This window comes from Gracilinanus agilis, chromosome 5, assembly GCF_016433145.1.
Source record: "Gracilinanus agilis isolate LMUSP501 chromosome 5, AgileGrace, whole genome shotgun sequence".
NCBI classification, from domain to species: domain Eukaryota; kingdom Metazoa; phylum Chordata; class Mammalia; order Didelphimorphia; family Didelphidae; genus Gracilinanus; species Gracilinanus agilis.
Genome location: NC_058134.1, coordinates 22639721 through 22654758, shown reverse-complemented (window position 1 = coordinate 22654758; position 15038 = coordinate 22639721). Strand labels below are relative to the sequence as shown.

General features: G+C 42.9%; 1 protein-coding gene across 2 annotated transcripts in view; it reads right to left on the bottom strand.

Moving 5' to 3' along the window:
* DYNC1LI1 (dynein cytoplasmic 1 light intermediate chain 1) overlaps positions 1-12641 on the bottom strand; it is a 47073-nt gene extending 34432 nt beyond the window's left edge. The window contains exons 1-2 of one of the 2 annotated variants that reach the window (XM_044679956.1): positions 12463-12641; positions 11962-12035 (exon numbers count right to left, since the gene is read on the bottom strand). In XM_044679956.1, coding sequence (XP_044535891.1) covers positions 11962-12035; positions 12463-12593 — 205 coding nt within the window. In that variant the 5' untranslated portion in view covers positions 12594-12641. The remainder of the gene's footprint in view (positions 1-11961; positions 12036-12462) is intronic. The other variant, XM_044679957.1, reaches the window with a different exon arrangement.
* Positions 12642-15038: the final 2397 nt, after the last annotated feature.

Sequence of the window (15038 nt, the reverse complement as noted above, 5' to 3'; positions counted from 1 at the left end):
CCCAAAATATATTCTAGGTATGACATACTGCAAATATAGTTTAATAAAACATTAGATTATGAATCTAAACATAGAAGTTTAAATCTTCTTATATGCCGAGAAAGTATCAAGAACTGCTAACTCCTAGATCCATACCTAACAATATGGCTTTCTCACTTTTTAAAGGATAACGGCTATCCACTGGTCTTAGGAACCAAAAACTTTGGTGCAACTCCAAATAAAAGTAGTTAATTATATTCTCAACTCAACTACTCTACTATAGAAGCCAGTAGCCCAGTGCATGATGAAACCCAGAACCTAAGCTACTGTGCTGGGTGGGTTAAGGACCCTAGCAAGAACTGCTGAAGACTAGAAAGCAAAAAGGAGGCTTAAGACCAATATCTCACACTGTGTTCCATAAATGCAAAATGGATCATCGAACTGAATAGAAAAAATAACAGCATCAAAAATTTAGAAAAGAATGACAAGAGGTTATGGGGAGAGAGAATATTTTTAAATTTAAATCATTTCTAAAAGAGAATTTCATAGTTGTACTTACAAAAACTCTATTGCTTTATTTTGTTTTCCAAATACATTCTTCCCTCCCTGAGAAGCCATTTTCTGAAGCAATGAACTAACCCATCAACAGAATCTGACAGCATATGCAACAGTCCTCAAGGCTTTCTCCATTACTATCTACCTTGTACTTGGCTGCCAAAGTGCTTTTACCTTACTTAAATGCTTATCTGCATCACTTCTTTATTCAACCAATCGCAGCAGATTCCTTTTTATATCTGGTTTAGCTTTTATAACTATGTGTTTATAACCTAGCCCCAACCTATCTTTGGAGTCTCAGGATTCATGATGTCCACTTTCAGAACGCTGTGTGTGGCGATCCAGTCAAATTGGCCATCTCTCTGTTCCTCACAAGTAACACTCCAGCTCTATTCTCAGAAACTTTGTACTGGCCATCTCCCCTCCCCCCATTACTTTCTCTTAAGAGCCCTTTTCCTTAAAATGCAGCTTAGAGACCATCTTTTCTGATTCCCCTTTCCCAAATTACCTTATATTTAAATACTTGGTGCATTTGTATTTATTAACTATGTTGTACATATTTTTATATGTATTTCTTTTCCCCATTAGAATTTGAGCTTACAGCAAGCAGGGACTGCTTGGAAACATTTGCTGATTGATTTTTCAACCTTGGCTTCTCAGCTTTGCAAACGGAAGAGAAGTGCATTTTTTTACCTTTTCTTCAGGACCAAACTTGATCGCTATGATTATTACATAGTTGCCTGAATATAATAGGATGCAATTAACCCATTCAGTTTCTGAGAAGCCTAGAAAGACTTTTATAACTGATACAGAGCAAAATGAGCACAATTTATACAATAACAACAGTGTAAAGACAAAACTCTCTGAAAGGCTCTGACCAATGCAAAAAAAGACCAATATCTCAGGGGCCCTGCACCAATGACATAGGCTCTCCAGAGCCTGGCAGAGAGGTGGCAGATATCTTGGGACAAGGTGGCAATGAGTTTGGCTTGACTGCATATTTGTTAAGAGGGTTTTGTTTTCCTTTTTTTTTTTTCTTTTTTTTTTCCTAGTGGGGTGGGGAGAAGGACAAAGAGAAAATAAAACACATTAACTGAACAGAGTTTTCAAACAATCCCACAAATCTCAGAACACCTTAGGTTTTCCCTGCCCACCGTTGGCTTCACTGTGAATGGTCTTCCTGGTTTTGCTTACAGTGCTTCCCTTTAGGGAGTTTTCACAGCTCCTCTGAACTCTTCACATGCAGCATCATAACACATCATTTTAGATCACTCAGTTTAGTCATATCCCCACTGATGAAGATCCATTTGTTTCCCAGTCTTTGCCACAACAAAAAGTGCTCTTCCAACTATCCTGGTACAGCCTGAGGTCTTGCTGGTATGGGTCTCCTCAGACCACAGGTCTCTTGGTGGGATCTCTGGGACCAAAAGGTCTGTTACATCCTAGCTGCTGTCTTCAAATATTCCTGGCTGATTTCCTGAAGAGTGGAGCCAGACTTTCCATGGCACATTCAACATTGACCACTCCTAGGTCTTGTCATTTTGGCCACTAAAAATCTTGAAGGACTAGATAAATGTCAATCAGCATCACTTCCCTCTAACTGGAAGCAGACTCCACTTTATAAACAAGAGGTCGACATGACCAAAAGGCTGGGATCTCCAGTGCCTCCAGGCCCCTACTAATCTGATCTGACTGATCTCTGAGGGGAGGGTCCCCAGGCTCCCTCTCTTCTGGATCTTCTCAAGTGATGTTCTGGTCCTTGGAGCCTTATTTAAAAAAAAAAAAAAAGAAAGAAAGAAAAGAAAAAAGGCATAGTCTTCTCTGAGGCCCCAAGATTCCTTTCTTAGGTTTCAACTTACTCTTCACTGACCTTATAGCCTCCTCCTAAGGGTTTTATAGTGCCTCTTATCTAGGTACCACCTTTGGAAGAAAAACAGAGAAGTAAGACCAAGTGAATCAAGCTAAATGTTATGAAATATTCTGAATGTATGGTGGTGCACCACCTCTCTCCTGAGAGGGAGAGGTCCTTGGTTTCACCATCAATTGGGGAAAGACAAGGACTCAGAAAGCCGAACTAGGATCAATGAGGAAGAAAGGCAAAAAGGCAAATCATGGCTTAAAGACTTCCCAATTCTTCTCACTTGCAGTCTCTAAGCAAGATAGGAGGCAGGCAGGAGATATCTACTTGTCAATGCGATGCTTCTTGCTCTTGTATAAACTACCCAACATAGCTTTTAAGGCCCCTTTCAACTCTGAAATACTATAATTCTGTCATTTCTCTTCAAGACTGGTCATTGCATTTCATCTGAATTTTATCTTTTAGTGTTGTTTTTAACTTTACACTAAAATCACTCTGCATATTATTCTCATGATTCTTTCACACTGATCCCTTTTAGCTGTCAGTTTTGTTTCTCTACACCATATTATTTGTAGGTGGGCTGTATACCAGGAATATTTATTGTCTTAACCTGGTGCTCATTTGGGCCTCTCTCTAGGGGCCATATGATCTTGATGGCATCTGGCTGGTGAAGAAAGCAAAAGATTCCCTTTGTTTCAAATGGTTGGATTAAATGATCTCTTTAAGGTCTCTCCCAGCTGACATTCTGGAGCATATGTTACTGTCTGGGTTACCCAGTGAGTTTCTCTTCTTGTCTAAAAGAGTCCTCTAATTCTTGATTCATCTGTAGTACTGAAATAACATTAATTTAATGATAAAAACTATGTCATTCAATCAGTAAACATTTATTAAGATCTACATGACAGGCACTGAACTAAGTGCTGGACTCACTAGCTTACCAAATCTTTCTACTTCCATATGTAACCAGGAGGAGTATAACTTTCCTTCATAGTTCCCTAATTACATCCTTAATAGGACTCAACATTTTAAAACATTTTAAAATATAATAAAAATACCAGACATAAACTCATCCAAGAAGGGGGGGAATGTTATCATATTACCTACAAAGGATATAACTTTAAATCCTTGTCTTTGAAAAATGTCTTTTTGTCTGACTCAATCTTTATTCATTAAATAACTGACTTCTCTTTATTTGGAATATTTAGTTACCAAAATAAGATCATAACAGTAAAGGTGTCTGACCTCCACTAAGTTTTATGGAAGCAATGAGATGGTAAAACTGTTTTATATATTGTTTATATTTTATATTTATATTTTACAACTATGAAACATTTTTTAAAATGACAATGAAACCTTATTAACCCAGAGTCTATATTCTAAACTATGTAAATTGACACACTCAACATTATTACAGAATAATAGATTTAGACTTTGAAGGGAGGCCAGATCCCTTTAATTTTATGAAGAAATGAGATCTAGGAAGTTAAGTTAAATATTATTTATCCCAAATCACAAAGGTTCTAAGTGGTAGAACCAAGATTCAAATTGAGGTCTTCTGACTTCAAATCTAGAACCCTTTCTACTACCCCACTGAATGCTTTGAAATAATAATGAGCAAAGGTAGCCCCAAAGAAGGAACATATGAAAGCCCTTCCCCCAAATTTGCATGATATGGATGTGGAACATAGTGCACAATTTAAGATTTTTAAAATAGGCACATCAGTTTTTCTGAACTGTTTTCCTCCCTCTAATTCCTTATTATTTCTTCTCTGGGAGAGGGAAGAGGAATATATTGGGAAATAAATGTTTTTAAAAGTAGGAAAATGATCAATATGAAAAAAGATTCTAAGAAACATCCTATCCTAATAATGGTAGTAAAATTGATGGAGAGCTGAAGGGAAAGGGCTCTGACCTATGATCTAAGGAGAAAATTTCCTGTCTGAGAAGGTGGGACCTTCTCCACAAGGTCACAGACAACAGGTAACAGAAACTGAACCTAAAGCCAGGTCTTCCTGACTGTCAGGTCCACACTCTGGTCATGCTTCCTCTCTCTTGGAAAGACTACTAAAGAAAACAGAAAACTACTACAGAAAACTACAGAAATAACAGAGACAGTTCAAATGCTAGCACATACCACATGTCACCGAAGAATCAGGCACAACAATGTGCAAGACACCTTTAGCATTCAACAAAACAGGAAAAGCATAACAAATTCTCTTATTTCTAATAAATGAGTCCAAGAAGATGCTTCCACAGCAAGGGGCTGCAGCCTTAATCACCTTTATTAGTCACCAAGCAGCAGCTCCCACCTTATTACCCTGCTCCTGTGCACAGATGGTTCCGCAGATTAATCCTGGGTTGGTGGAATGAATGCCTCTTCCCTCTACACCTCTAAATAACTACGCCTTAGTAACGGGAGCCATTTAGAGCTGAGCTTGCTTTTCTACTTGACTCAAATCAAGTGTCATGATACTTAAACAAAAAGCCTTTGATTCTGGTACACAGGGTCTGCCTCACATAAGTGGGTATCCTCAGACAACTACAATTTTTTCTGAGTTTTCTCTGAGTTTCAGTTTCCTCATCTGTAAAATGGAGACCTGCTCTGCCTAGCAAAGATAACACATGTGAAAGTGCTATAAAGAGTAAAAGGTGCTATACAAATGTAAAATATTATTATTATTATTGTAATACTTCCCCAAGTTTAATAGGAAACTAAGACTGGAAAATCTTCAAGACTAAAAGACATTTGAGATGATAAAAGAGATATTCTGGTACCAACAGATTCCACCATGTAGATAAGCAGCCTCACCTTTAGGGAAGCCCTGTTGGTCCTGCTGTTTCTCTTCAATGAGTATGGTGGTGACCCAGTGGATAAAGAGTTTGCCTCAGAGCAGGAGAAGTCTATGAAGCCTTTTCCAAAACAATGTTTTTAAAGGTGTAAAGCTCATCAAGCCCAGAGGATGTCAAAGGAAACCAATTTTATTGAAATAATGTCATCAAAATATCCCAAGGAACAAGTTCATAGCTTTCAGATTAAGAAGCCAGCTCTAAGCCTTACAAATCACAGCGGAATGGATCTGGCCTGGGCAAGAAGTATTCCTCACCACGAGCTCTGTACAGGGATGAAATCCCTAGTCTGATCCCCCCATCCCAAATGAGGAGCTCACTACATATTCAATTACAGATGTAGAGCTGTGTGGGACCCTTGGCGGCCAGTCTCACCTCCTCTTGCTACAAGTGAGCAAGCCAGGCCCAGAGAGGTCAAATGACTTGCCCCCAAGCCCCACTGGTAGGAAGCATTGGAGCTAAAAATCTAACTAAGGTCCTTCTGACTTCAAACATAGCTCTCCTTTCCACTGCACTATTCAGTTCTGAACTTAAACATCTGTTTGATTAGCACAGGAACTCATCACTACAAAAAAATAAAATAAAATAAAAAACTGTTCCAGTTCTTTCTTTAAACCCAAAAAGGTTTGGATAAAAGTCTCAAATACTAAAAGAAAAAAAAAAGTAAAAAAGTAAAAATTCATCCCTTCCTTATAGCATTGGCTGGATAGAGAGGAAAATCATTAGGATCCAAAATGATAGAATTCAATCTATACCAAATAAAGAGTAAACTGACTGTTAGACACGTATGTCATCAGCACCTCCACAACATCATTATCTTCTCAATATTCTCCCTCCTCCTAACTGCCCAGTTTCAGCTAAGGGCACCACCATCCTCCCAGGCATCCAAATAGACAACTTCTAAGTCATCCTTGAACCTCCACACCCTTTATCACTTATATTTAATCAATTGTCAACCAAACAATATAAATGTACTGAGTGCCTAAAATGGTGCCAGGCAGAGGGGACACAAAAACAAAAGTAAAAACAGAGCAGGCAAATCTGCTCAAAGAAGAAATAAGCTCCTCACCAGGAACTCTGTAGACAGATGAAATCCCTGGCCCGATCCTTCTCTTCTAAACAGTTTCATCTCCCCTCAAACTTTCTAGTTTCCCTATCCTTTCAGTTGAGAACCTGGTCTCATATTTTCCTGAAAAAAACAGGTCATTTGCTGAGAGTTCCCTTTTCATCTCATACCATCCAGAGGTATCTTCTGCCACTGTCTCCTCTTTCACTCCTGTCTCACATGATAAGGTGGCCCTTCTCCTTACCAATCCTTCTACAAGTACAATTGATTCATCCCATTTCCCCTAACTGATTGCCTCCTCTATCATTCCTACTCTCTCACTCATTTTCAATCTCTCCCAGTCTACTGGCTGCTTCCCTACTACCCTGCTCTCCTGACAGTCACCCCACTGGTATAGGCCCTCATCACCTCACACCTAGGCTATTCCAATAGCCTGCTAATGCATCTGCCTAATGGCTCTCCTCACTCTAGTCCATCCTTCATTCAGCTTCTACAATTTTCTTCCTAAACAGACTGACCCGAAGCCCCATTCAATCACAAATCTCTAGTAGCTCCCTTTTACTTCCAGGAACAAACATAAAATTCTGGTTGGCTTCTACCTTCTCTTTCAGTCTTCTCACCACATACCCTGCAGGTCAGTGGCTCTGATCTGCTCCTCAGCTGTCCCTCAAACAAGACACTCCATCTCTGAACTCTGGGCATTTTCACTAGTTCTTCCCCATACCTAGAATGTTTTCCCTCTTCATTTCCACCTTCTAGTTTCCATCAAGTACAAACTAAAATCTCCCATTCTACAAGAAGCCCTTCCAGATCCCCTTTACTCTCAGCATGTTCCCTCTGCTGATTCTTTCCAATTCATCCAGTACATGGTTTGTTTGCACATTATCTTCCTTGTCTGACTCTGAGGTCAGAGACTGTCTTTTGCCTGTCTTTGGATATTCAATGCTTAGCACATAGAAGGTGCTTAATAAATGTTGACTGACTGACTGACTGACCCTCAAAGTTATAGATTAACTCTATATACACACACAAAATGATTTTGCACCTAAGGAGCTCAAGAAAGGCCTCATATTGAAAGTGGTATCTGAGCTGAGCCTTAGGGAAAACAAGAAATTCTGAGAAAAAGGTGAGGAGGGCTCTGATCATTTTTCTGCCTCCCTTCTGTAGCCTCCATCTGACTGAGACCTCCATGATTCTTTATTTTCTGGATGTTCTAATAAACTAATTAGTAGGTCTGCATCCAGTTTGTCCCTCTTTCTAATCAATCTGCCCCCAGATGCCAAAACAATCATCCTATAAAATGCGTATACGGTCCTATGTCTCTCTCAAACTGCTCTTACCATGCCCTGAAGCTACCACCCTATTCCTTTCTTCCCTTTGTCAGAAGATTGCCCAGAAGAAGCCTCTTTGCTGTCCTCCCTCTTCTCTCAGTTCTTCTCTCTTGCCATCTGGCTCTGAGCATGTCATTAAACCTAAATTACCTTCTCCAAAATTACCAATGACTTTTGAATCTGAAGGCCTTCACTTAATCCCTATCTTTCTGGGTGTCTCTGCAGCATGTAAGACTATTGACCACTCTCATTTCCTGGAGTTTGTGCCACTGCTCTCTTGGTTCTCCTCCTCCTTGTCTAATCCCTTCGTCTCAGTCTCTTGCTGCATTTCTAAGTCCAACACCATCTATACCCCCAAACTGAAGGTAATGGCAAAGGTTCTGCTCTAGGTCCTCTTTGTTTCTTTGACTAACTACACTCTATCTAAATTACCTCATCCACTTCCATGGGTTCAGTTGTCATTTATATTCAGGTGACTCCAAGTCTTTCTCTTGAGCTCCAGTCTAGCACCAACTACCTAAAGGAGGTCCTACACAGGCATCTATTTCTGCCAAACACAAAATTTATTCTCTTCTCCCCAAACCCATCTCTCTTCTAAACTTCCCTATTTCCTTCCATTCCTCCATTCCTTGCTCTCTCTTCACATTGCATACCTAAATTGTTAACCCAATCTTGTCAATTCAATCCCCACTATAGTCCTCTCTGCATTCACTCTGCCAAAACATTTGTTCAGTCCCTAATCTCTCACCTGGACTATTAAAACAGTGTCCTACTCAAAGTTCTCTGCTCTCCAATACATCTTCCATACAGTTATCATGTTCCTAATGCACAGGTCTGACTGACCCTGTCACTCCCCTGCTCAATTAACTACAGTAGCTCCTTCCCCAAGATCAAATATAAACTCTGGTTTGTCATTTAAAGTCATTCACAACTGGGTCCATTTGATCTTTCCAACATTATGACCTATTATTCCCTTCAGACATCACTGTCCAGCTAAGCTGGCCTCTCTCACATAGTCTGTCCCCATGCCTGGAATGTCTTTCCCTTCTTGCCTCCACATCTAAGAATCCCTAGTTTCCTTCCCTCCCCCCTCCTACAAGAAGCCTTTCCTAATCCCCATTTCCCCCCAACTACCAGAATCCTCCATCAAAGTTATGATGTATTTATTTTGTATATACATATATGTGTTAATGTTGTCTCTCTTCTGATAGAAAGTAGGCTCCCTGAGAAAAGCAAAAACTATTCCACACATGCCTTTGCAACTGCAGTGTCTAGTGCAACATCTAACATATTGTAAGCACTTAATAAATATTTGCTTGCTTGTTTCCTAAAACATACATTTGAAAATGCAATTTCCTTGCTCAAAATTTTGTCTTCAAGATAAGCTGTAAACTCCTTAGACTAGCCTCTAAAGTCCTCTCCTGTCTACTCTCTATTTTTCCAGAATATTTTCACAATTCCATGCTTCAGCCAAACTGGTCTATAAGATCTTTCTTGAATTTGATATGCCAACTTCAATCTCTATCTTTGCCAGGTTGTCCCCTCCCTGCTTCTCATTCCACCTCTTAGAAGATATAGCTTCCTTCAAGGCTTGGCTCAGTTACCACCATCCTCATCTCTCATTTCTCCCCCTTCCCTCTCTCTTCTTGCCCCACTCACACCCCAACACTGTGAGCCTTGTCAGTGCTTTCTTCTTTCTCAAACTGTCCTGTACATACTTCTCTGAATACTTGTTCTTTTCCTTCAGCACAAGAGAAGAGCACTTGCTGTTTCATGCTTGTGGCCTATCCATATACTTAATACACATTTGTTGGGATGAGTGGCCAGTCTGAGATCTCCAAGTAAATGAAGGCCTCATGGCATGGAATAGCATGAAGAGCTCCAAAGAGAAGACTCAATTCCCAGCTGGCAAGAGCTCTTCCCGTTCCCTGGGTGATTTTTTTTCTGTCTGTAAAATGCTGAACTGGGTAGGATGGCCTCTAGGGTTCCTTCCTGGACTCGATAAAATAAGTTAATAAACTGGTATCTAGTGAAAAGGGAAAGCCTTGGGTCTCTGCTAAGTCAAAATACCAAGTGTCACAATGGGACTGTCAGCTGGGGATTGACTATGAAGAAACCTATATAGTTAGCACAGTACAGGGAAATGGCCAAAGTAGGTAATGTTTTTTAGAAACTTCATCATTATATTATCAAAATCACAGAGCATCAGATCTAAAAGGCATCCAATGCAGGCTCCCCATTTTAGTGAGGGGAATCTGAAAACCGGAGGGGTCAAGTGACCTGAGGGTTTGAGTTTTGGGACTTTTTGTCTCTTTCTCTGATTTTCTGACTGCAGGGTGCTCCCCCAACACCGAGAGTTTAAAGACTTGTCTAGGGTCACAGGATACACTTTGCCTTGGAAAATGAACAGATTATCCAACCCCCTACCCTGGCATACTTCTTTCCGAGGTTACCCTTGTGGTAAGAGGCAGAGCTAAGATATTAATTTTATGACTTGAAGTCAGGTCACTTTCTCACTACTCTGCATCCACAACAGGAAAAGCTATGAAAAGCAAGTATTCTTTGCCATGTAAACTAAATTAGTTAAGACATTACTGTTAGTGCCAAGCTGCTTCAAGAATTTTTTTCGAAACAAGCACAAAATACTGTCTTGAATATGAGAGGAAAGAGGGTTTGGAAAAACTTTCTGGATGTTTCCTATCAGTATTCTGATCTTACAATTGCCCCACAAATATCATACTTATGTGGGACAAATTCAGCAATAAAATATAAAAAAACATGGTTCTGACAAGTCACACACCAAAAAAAAAAAAATTCATGTAAGGCAAATAAATCCACTATTAACAAGACCTGCTATTCAAAAAAAATCTTGTAGGGACTTTACATATGCCAAACTTTTAACAACAATTAAACACAAGCATGATATAATTTTGCTGCCAGTTCATCAAAGAATGATATATTCCAAATTGTCAACACGTCATCAGATTTCCTTATACCAAAAAAATCATATTAAATGTCAACATCTTATAAATATTTAACTTATTTCTGTGATTTAAATCTCATGTTTCCTTTTTCATTTCAAGCTCAAAGGAGAAAAAAATTAATCTTATTATTTCAGATTTAGTCCAAGTGAAAGATCTCAAATTTAGGTATGGCAAACACTAGAGGCAACTTTAGAAAATTTTATCTAAATTATTCAGGAACCACCTCTACAAAAAGCATGGCAAAACCAGTCCTTTTCCACCAGGCTAAGAAATGGCAACTATTTAGACTAGTCAGCTAGCAGACAGAAGAATCGGACTCCTGGGTGATTCCTAAATGGATTCAGGTAATTTCTTATTAAATCCTTTTGGTCTGAGGGAAGGGAGGCTAAATGATCAGCCAAGGTCCCTTCCAACTGTAACATTTGTAATGATTTTCCAAATGGCAAAGGTTTTCAGTGCTGCTGCCTGAATGTCATACTCAAAAGCAAACAATATGTGGAGAAACCAGAAGCCAGTCAATAAGTGTCTGGGTGATCCTCATCATCTTTTATACAAGTCATCCATGAAAAATTAATGAGTTACTACGCCATTTCCATCACAGTTCTGAATGCCGTTCCAAAGGCCCTCAAGTTTAAATGTGCCACTGAATCATAAAATTCCCGGCCCCCACCCCCCGCACCCTAAACAATCAGGACGGCAGAGCGGATGGTTTTTCCTATAGCAGACAATCCTTGCACCGCAAAACCAGCCCAGGCAGACATCACAGCGGCCGAGGGGGGGGGGGGGGAGAGGAGAGGAGCAGCTCCGGAAAGGGAACAATAACAAACGGTCCCTCCGAGGGAGTTTGCTCGCTCACTGTCTCGCTCACCCACCCACCCATCCCGGCCCGGGCGGTCACCCCGCCCTCCTCCACCAGGGATGAGATCCGGCAGGCCAGCGCCACCTGACCAACGTCGGAAGGTGGGGGAGGGGGCTGGGAAGCCAAACACAATGAGAGCAGGCGGCAGTGACGGGGGGCGGGAGCCCACTCCGGGGAGGCTACAGGCCCCGGAGTCCGCAGTCGTGCCGCCCCGCCCCGCCCCGCCCAGCACTCGGCGCGTGGAGGTGGAGGGCAGCCGACCGAAAGCTTTCTTCCCCACCTGGGGGAGGAGGAGGAGCTGGGCCAGGCCGGGAGTGGAGGGGCGCGGGGACTCGGGGTCCTAGAGCCCCGGCTGCCACCTCCAACGCCCCCACGCCCATCCCACAGAGGAGGAAACTGAGGCTCCTTTCCCAGGCCCGCTCGCTGGCCCCGAGGAGAGGGCTTCCACCTCCGGGTCCCCAGCAGGGACAGGAGCCACTTACCTAGCAGTAGGACGTTCTTGCCCGACGGGAGCTTGGAGCGTGAACGGGTGGAGACCTCGCTGAGGATGCAGGACCTGGCAGCGGCAAGCCGGGGGAAAAGAAAAAGAGGGGGCGGTCAGAGAGGCTGTCGGGGTCTGGGAGGAAACCCCCAAGGCCCCATCCCGGGCGAGAGAAGGACCCTAACTCAAGTGGAGAGCAAGTGAGGGACCTCACCCCAGGGAGGACCCCACCCCCAAGGGAAAGAACCCTACCCGAGAGGGATGAAGCAAGGGAGACACAGCTGGGGCAGGCGAGGGGTGCAAGAGACCGCCCCCAACCCCGAGAGAGGAGTGTCAAGGGGTCGGGGAGTCTTAGGGGAGCAAAGGAGGGAACACCCTGGGAGGTGAGGGCGGAGCGGTGGCTCCCCTCCCCCGCGGGTCTCCCTCTCCCTTCCCCCGCCCTCCCCGCCTCCGTTCAGCCAGGGCCTCCGGTCCCGCCGCCCCCGCCACGGGGTCTTGTTACCAGAGGTTCTGTCCATCGTCTTCCTCGGCCTTGTCGCCGTTGCCCGTGCAGGTGGCTGGAGCGAAGCCGTTGGCGGTGGCCAGAGCCGGCGGCGAGGAGCTGAAGGAGCCGGCTCGCCCCACGGCCGCCATCTTGGTCGGGATTCTCTCGGCTCCCGCGAAGCTGAAAGAGGGAGGCCCGGGCGGCGGCGGCGGCGGCGACGGGACCCGGATGTGAGGCGAGATCCCGGCGCCGGGAGAGCGAGAGGGGCGGGACCTGCGTCGGGGGCGGAGTCAGGCGGAGGCGGAGCGTGGAGCCTCCCTTGCTGCGGGGCTGCCCCGGGAGCGGCCCGCGCTGACGTCACTGGGCGGGTTCGCTTGACATGGCTCCGCCCCCCTGATTCTCTCATCTCCTCCCTCGGGGGGGGGGGGGGGGGGAAGCAGTGGGAATGGAGAGAGTAAGCTAGTGGGGTCCTGGCAGCTAGCAGCTCGCTAACCTCCCGCCCCAGCCCCTCCATCCTCGAGCTAGCGCTGCCCCTCCTGAGCCTCAGTTTCTTCGTCTGGAAATGGAGGAGGGAGGAGATTGGATGCGATGATCCTCTTGAGATCTTTTCAGCGCCGGAGTCACAGGACCCTGGTCACACCTGTGCCCCGGAGGGACCCTGGAGTGTATCAGCTGTGAGGGGCCAGCCTTAGAGGTTAAAATTCCTCCTCTTTCACAGATGGAGAAACAGGCCCTGGAAGAGAAGAGAAAAGAGCATAGAACGCAGGAGTGGGTAGGAGCCTTAGTGAGCCTCAGTTTCCTCATCCGTGAACTTGGGGTGATAGAGGCGGCCATTCCCCTCGTTTTACAGATGAAACTCAGGCCGGGGGAGCTGAAAGCCCAGAGAATCATGGCATCTCAGAGATCGATGAACCTTGGAGATCATGACCCCAAAGCCCTCCTTTTTTAGATGGGGAAACTGAGGCCAAGAGGGTAGATGTGTCATGTTCTAAGACAACTCGCAAGTTAATGGTCAGAGCCTGACTGCACTCTTGTGAGAATTCAGAACCCACAGCCCAGACAGATGAAACACAGTGTGTTCCTTTTCTGGCATTCATGTCCTAACCACGGAAAACACTAGCCAGAAATGTGCCCCTGTCCCCATTCAAATATCTGAGAAGGGAGGGCATGTATTGGTGCCTTCCCCAGGCCATTTAGGTAGTGAATAGTGACTGTACAGACACATCTATGCGGGGACATCCCTAAGCTAGAGTTGCTCTCTGTTCCTCCTCCTGTGCTATCTGACATTTCAAAGACCTGAACATTAACAAAGACACTTTTCTTATCTATTTCCAAGCAGCAGGATTATCACCCAACAATTAATACTAGTCAATTTTTCTCACCAGTAGCAGATTTCATTAAAACCATGACAGGCCCAGAGAAAGAACAGAAAGAAACGAAACAAATCCAGCCTTCTCCTCACAAACTGGCTCTGTTTGGATTTTCCTCATATTCATTTGGAAGAGGATACCATATGGCACAACCTGTTTGCAGCCTGTTAAAATAACCTTTTAGCTGCTCTCAAAAACAAGCTTTAGAATAATGCCTAGTTTGAAGAAAATGTTTTCCCCTGAGAAAATTCAGGCTATTAGAAATCCAGTGTGTGTGTGTGTGGGGGGGGGCAGTTAAGGGAACTGTACTGTTTTGCTATGCTGTATTTCCTTTTCTTTCCTTCTTTAAAAATTATAATAAATAATTTTTATTAATAAATAAATATAAATAAATGTGTGGATTGACTTGAATATTTTCAGTGTCTTCTTACCTTGGGCAGAAATCAAAAACCAGGAGAGAGATTAAGCTTATTCCAATTTTTAGTTCCATTTTTAACATGGCTTCTAAACTCATCTCTTTTTAACATTTCTGTGTTACCAAATGAGGTTTGTCTGTTAATATTTCACACACACACAGGTAATCCTCTTTTTTTCATTTTCTCTTGCTGCATCAGGTTCTGTAAAAGAGAAAATAAAATGAAATGTGACTCACAAAATTGAAAAAAAGAAAGATTTCTAATTTCAGGTCGTTATGATATATATTGATATATATTTACAGCTTAAATGAATCTGATCTAAAGTCATCTCAATGACCCTGTAGCTCAAATGTATCAAAGCACTCTTATTTGTTCAAGAAAGATTGTTATGGCAAAGGCCTCTGATTCTAGGTAATGAATTTTCACTACATAATGGAAGGCCCTAGGTCCACAGATATATAATTATACCACTGTATAATTAGAATCTGCTCCCCAGGACTTTAAATCCCAGCATCCCCACTTTCCTTCTCACCATACATCCTTAGTTTTGGAGATAAAGTTTGTGTGTGACCCCATCCCTCTCTCTCTGCAAACACATCTGGGAAAACTTTTCTTTACTCAGGCTTTTACTTTTGTCCTTTTATTTCTTCTACTTCAAGTGATTATTAATATATCTTAGAAAATATAATACTTGGAGTTATTGGCTATTAATTTTAATCTTATACCACCATGGTCAAGCAGCAACTGACTTTACCCTGAAGTTCTCAGGTTTCAAATTTCTCAACCAAAAGAATTGGTCCAGTTGAGA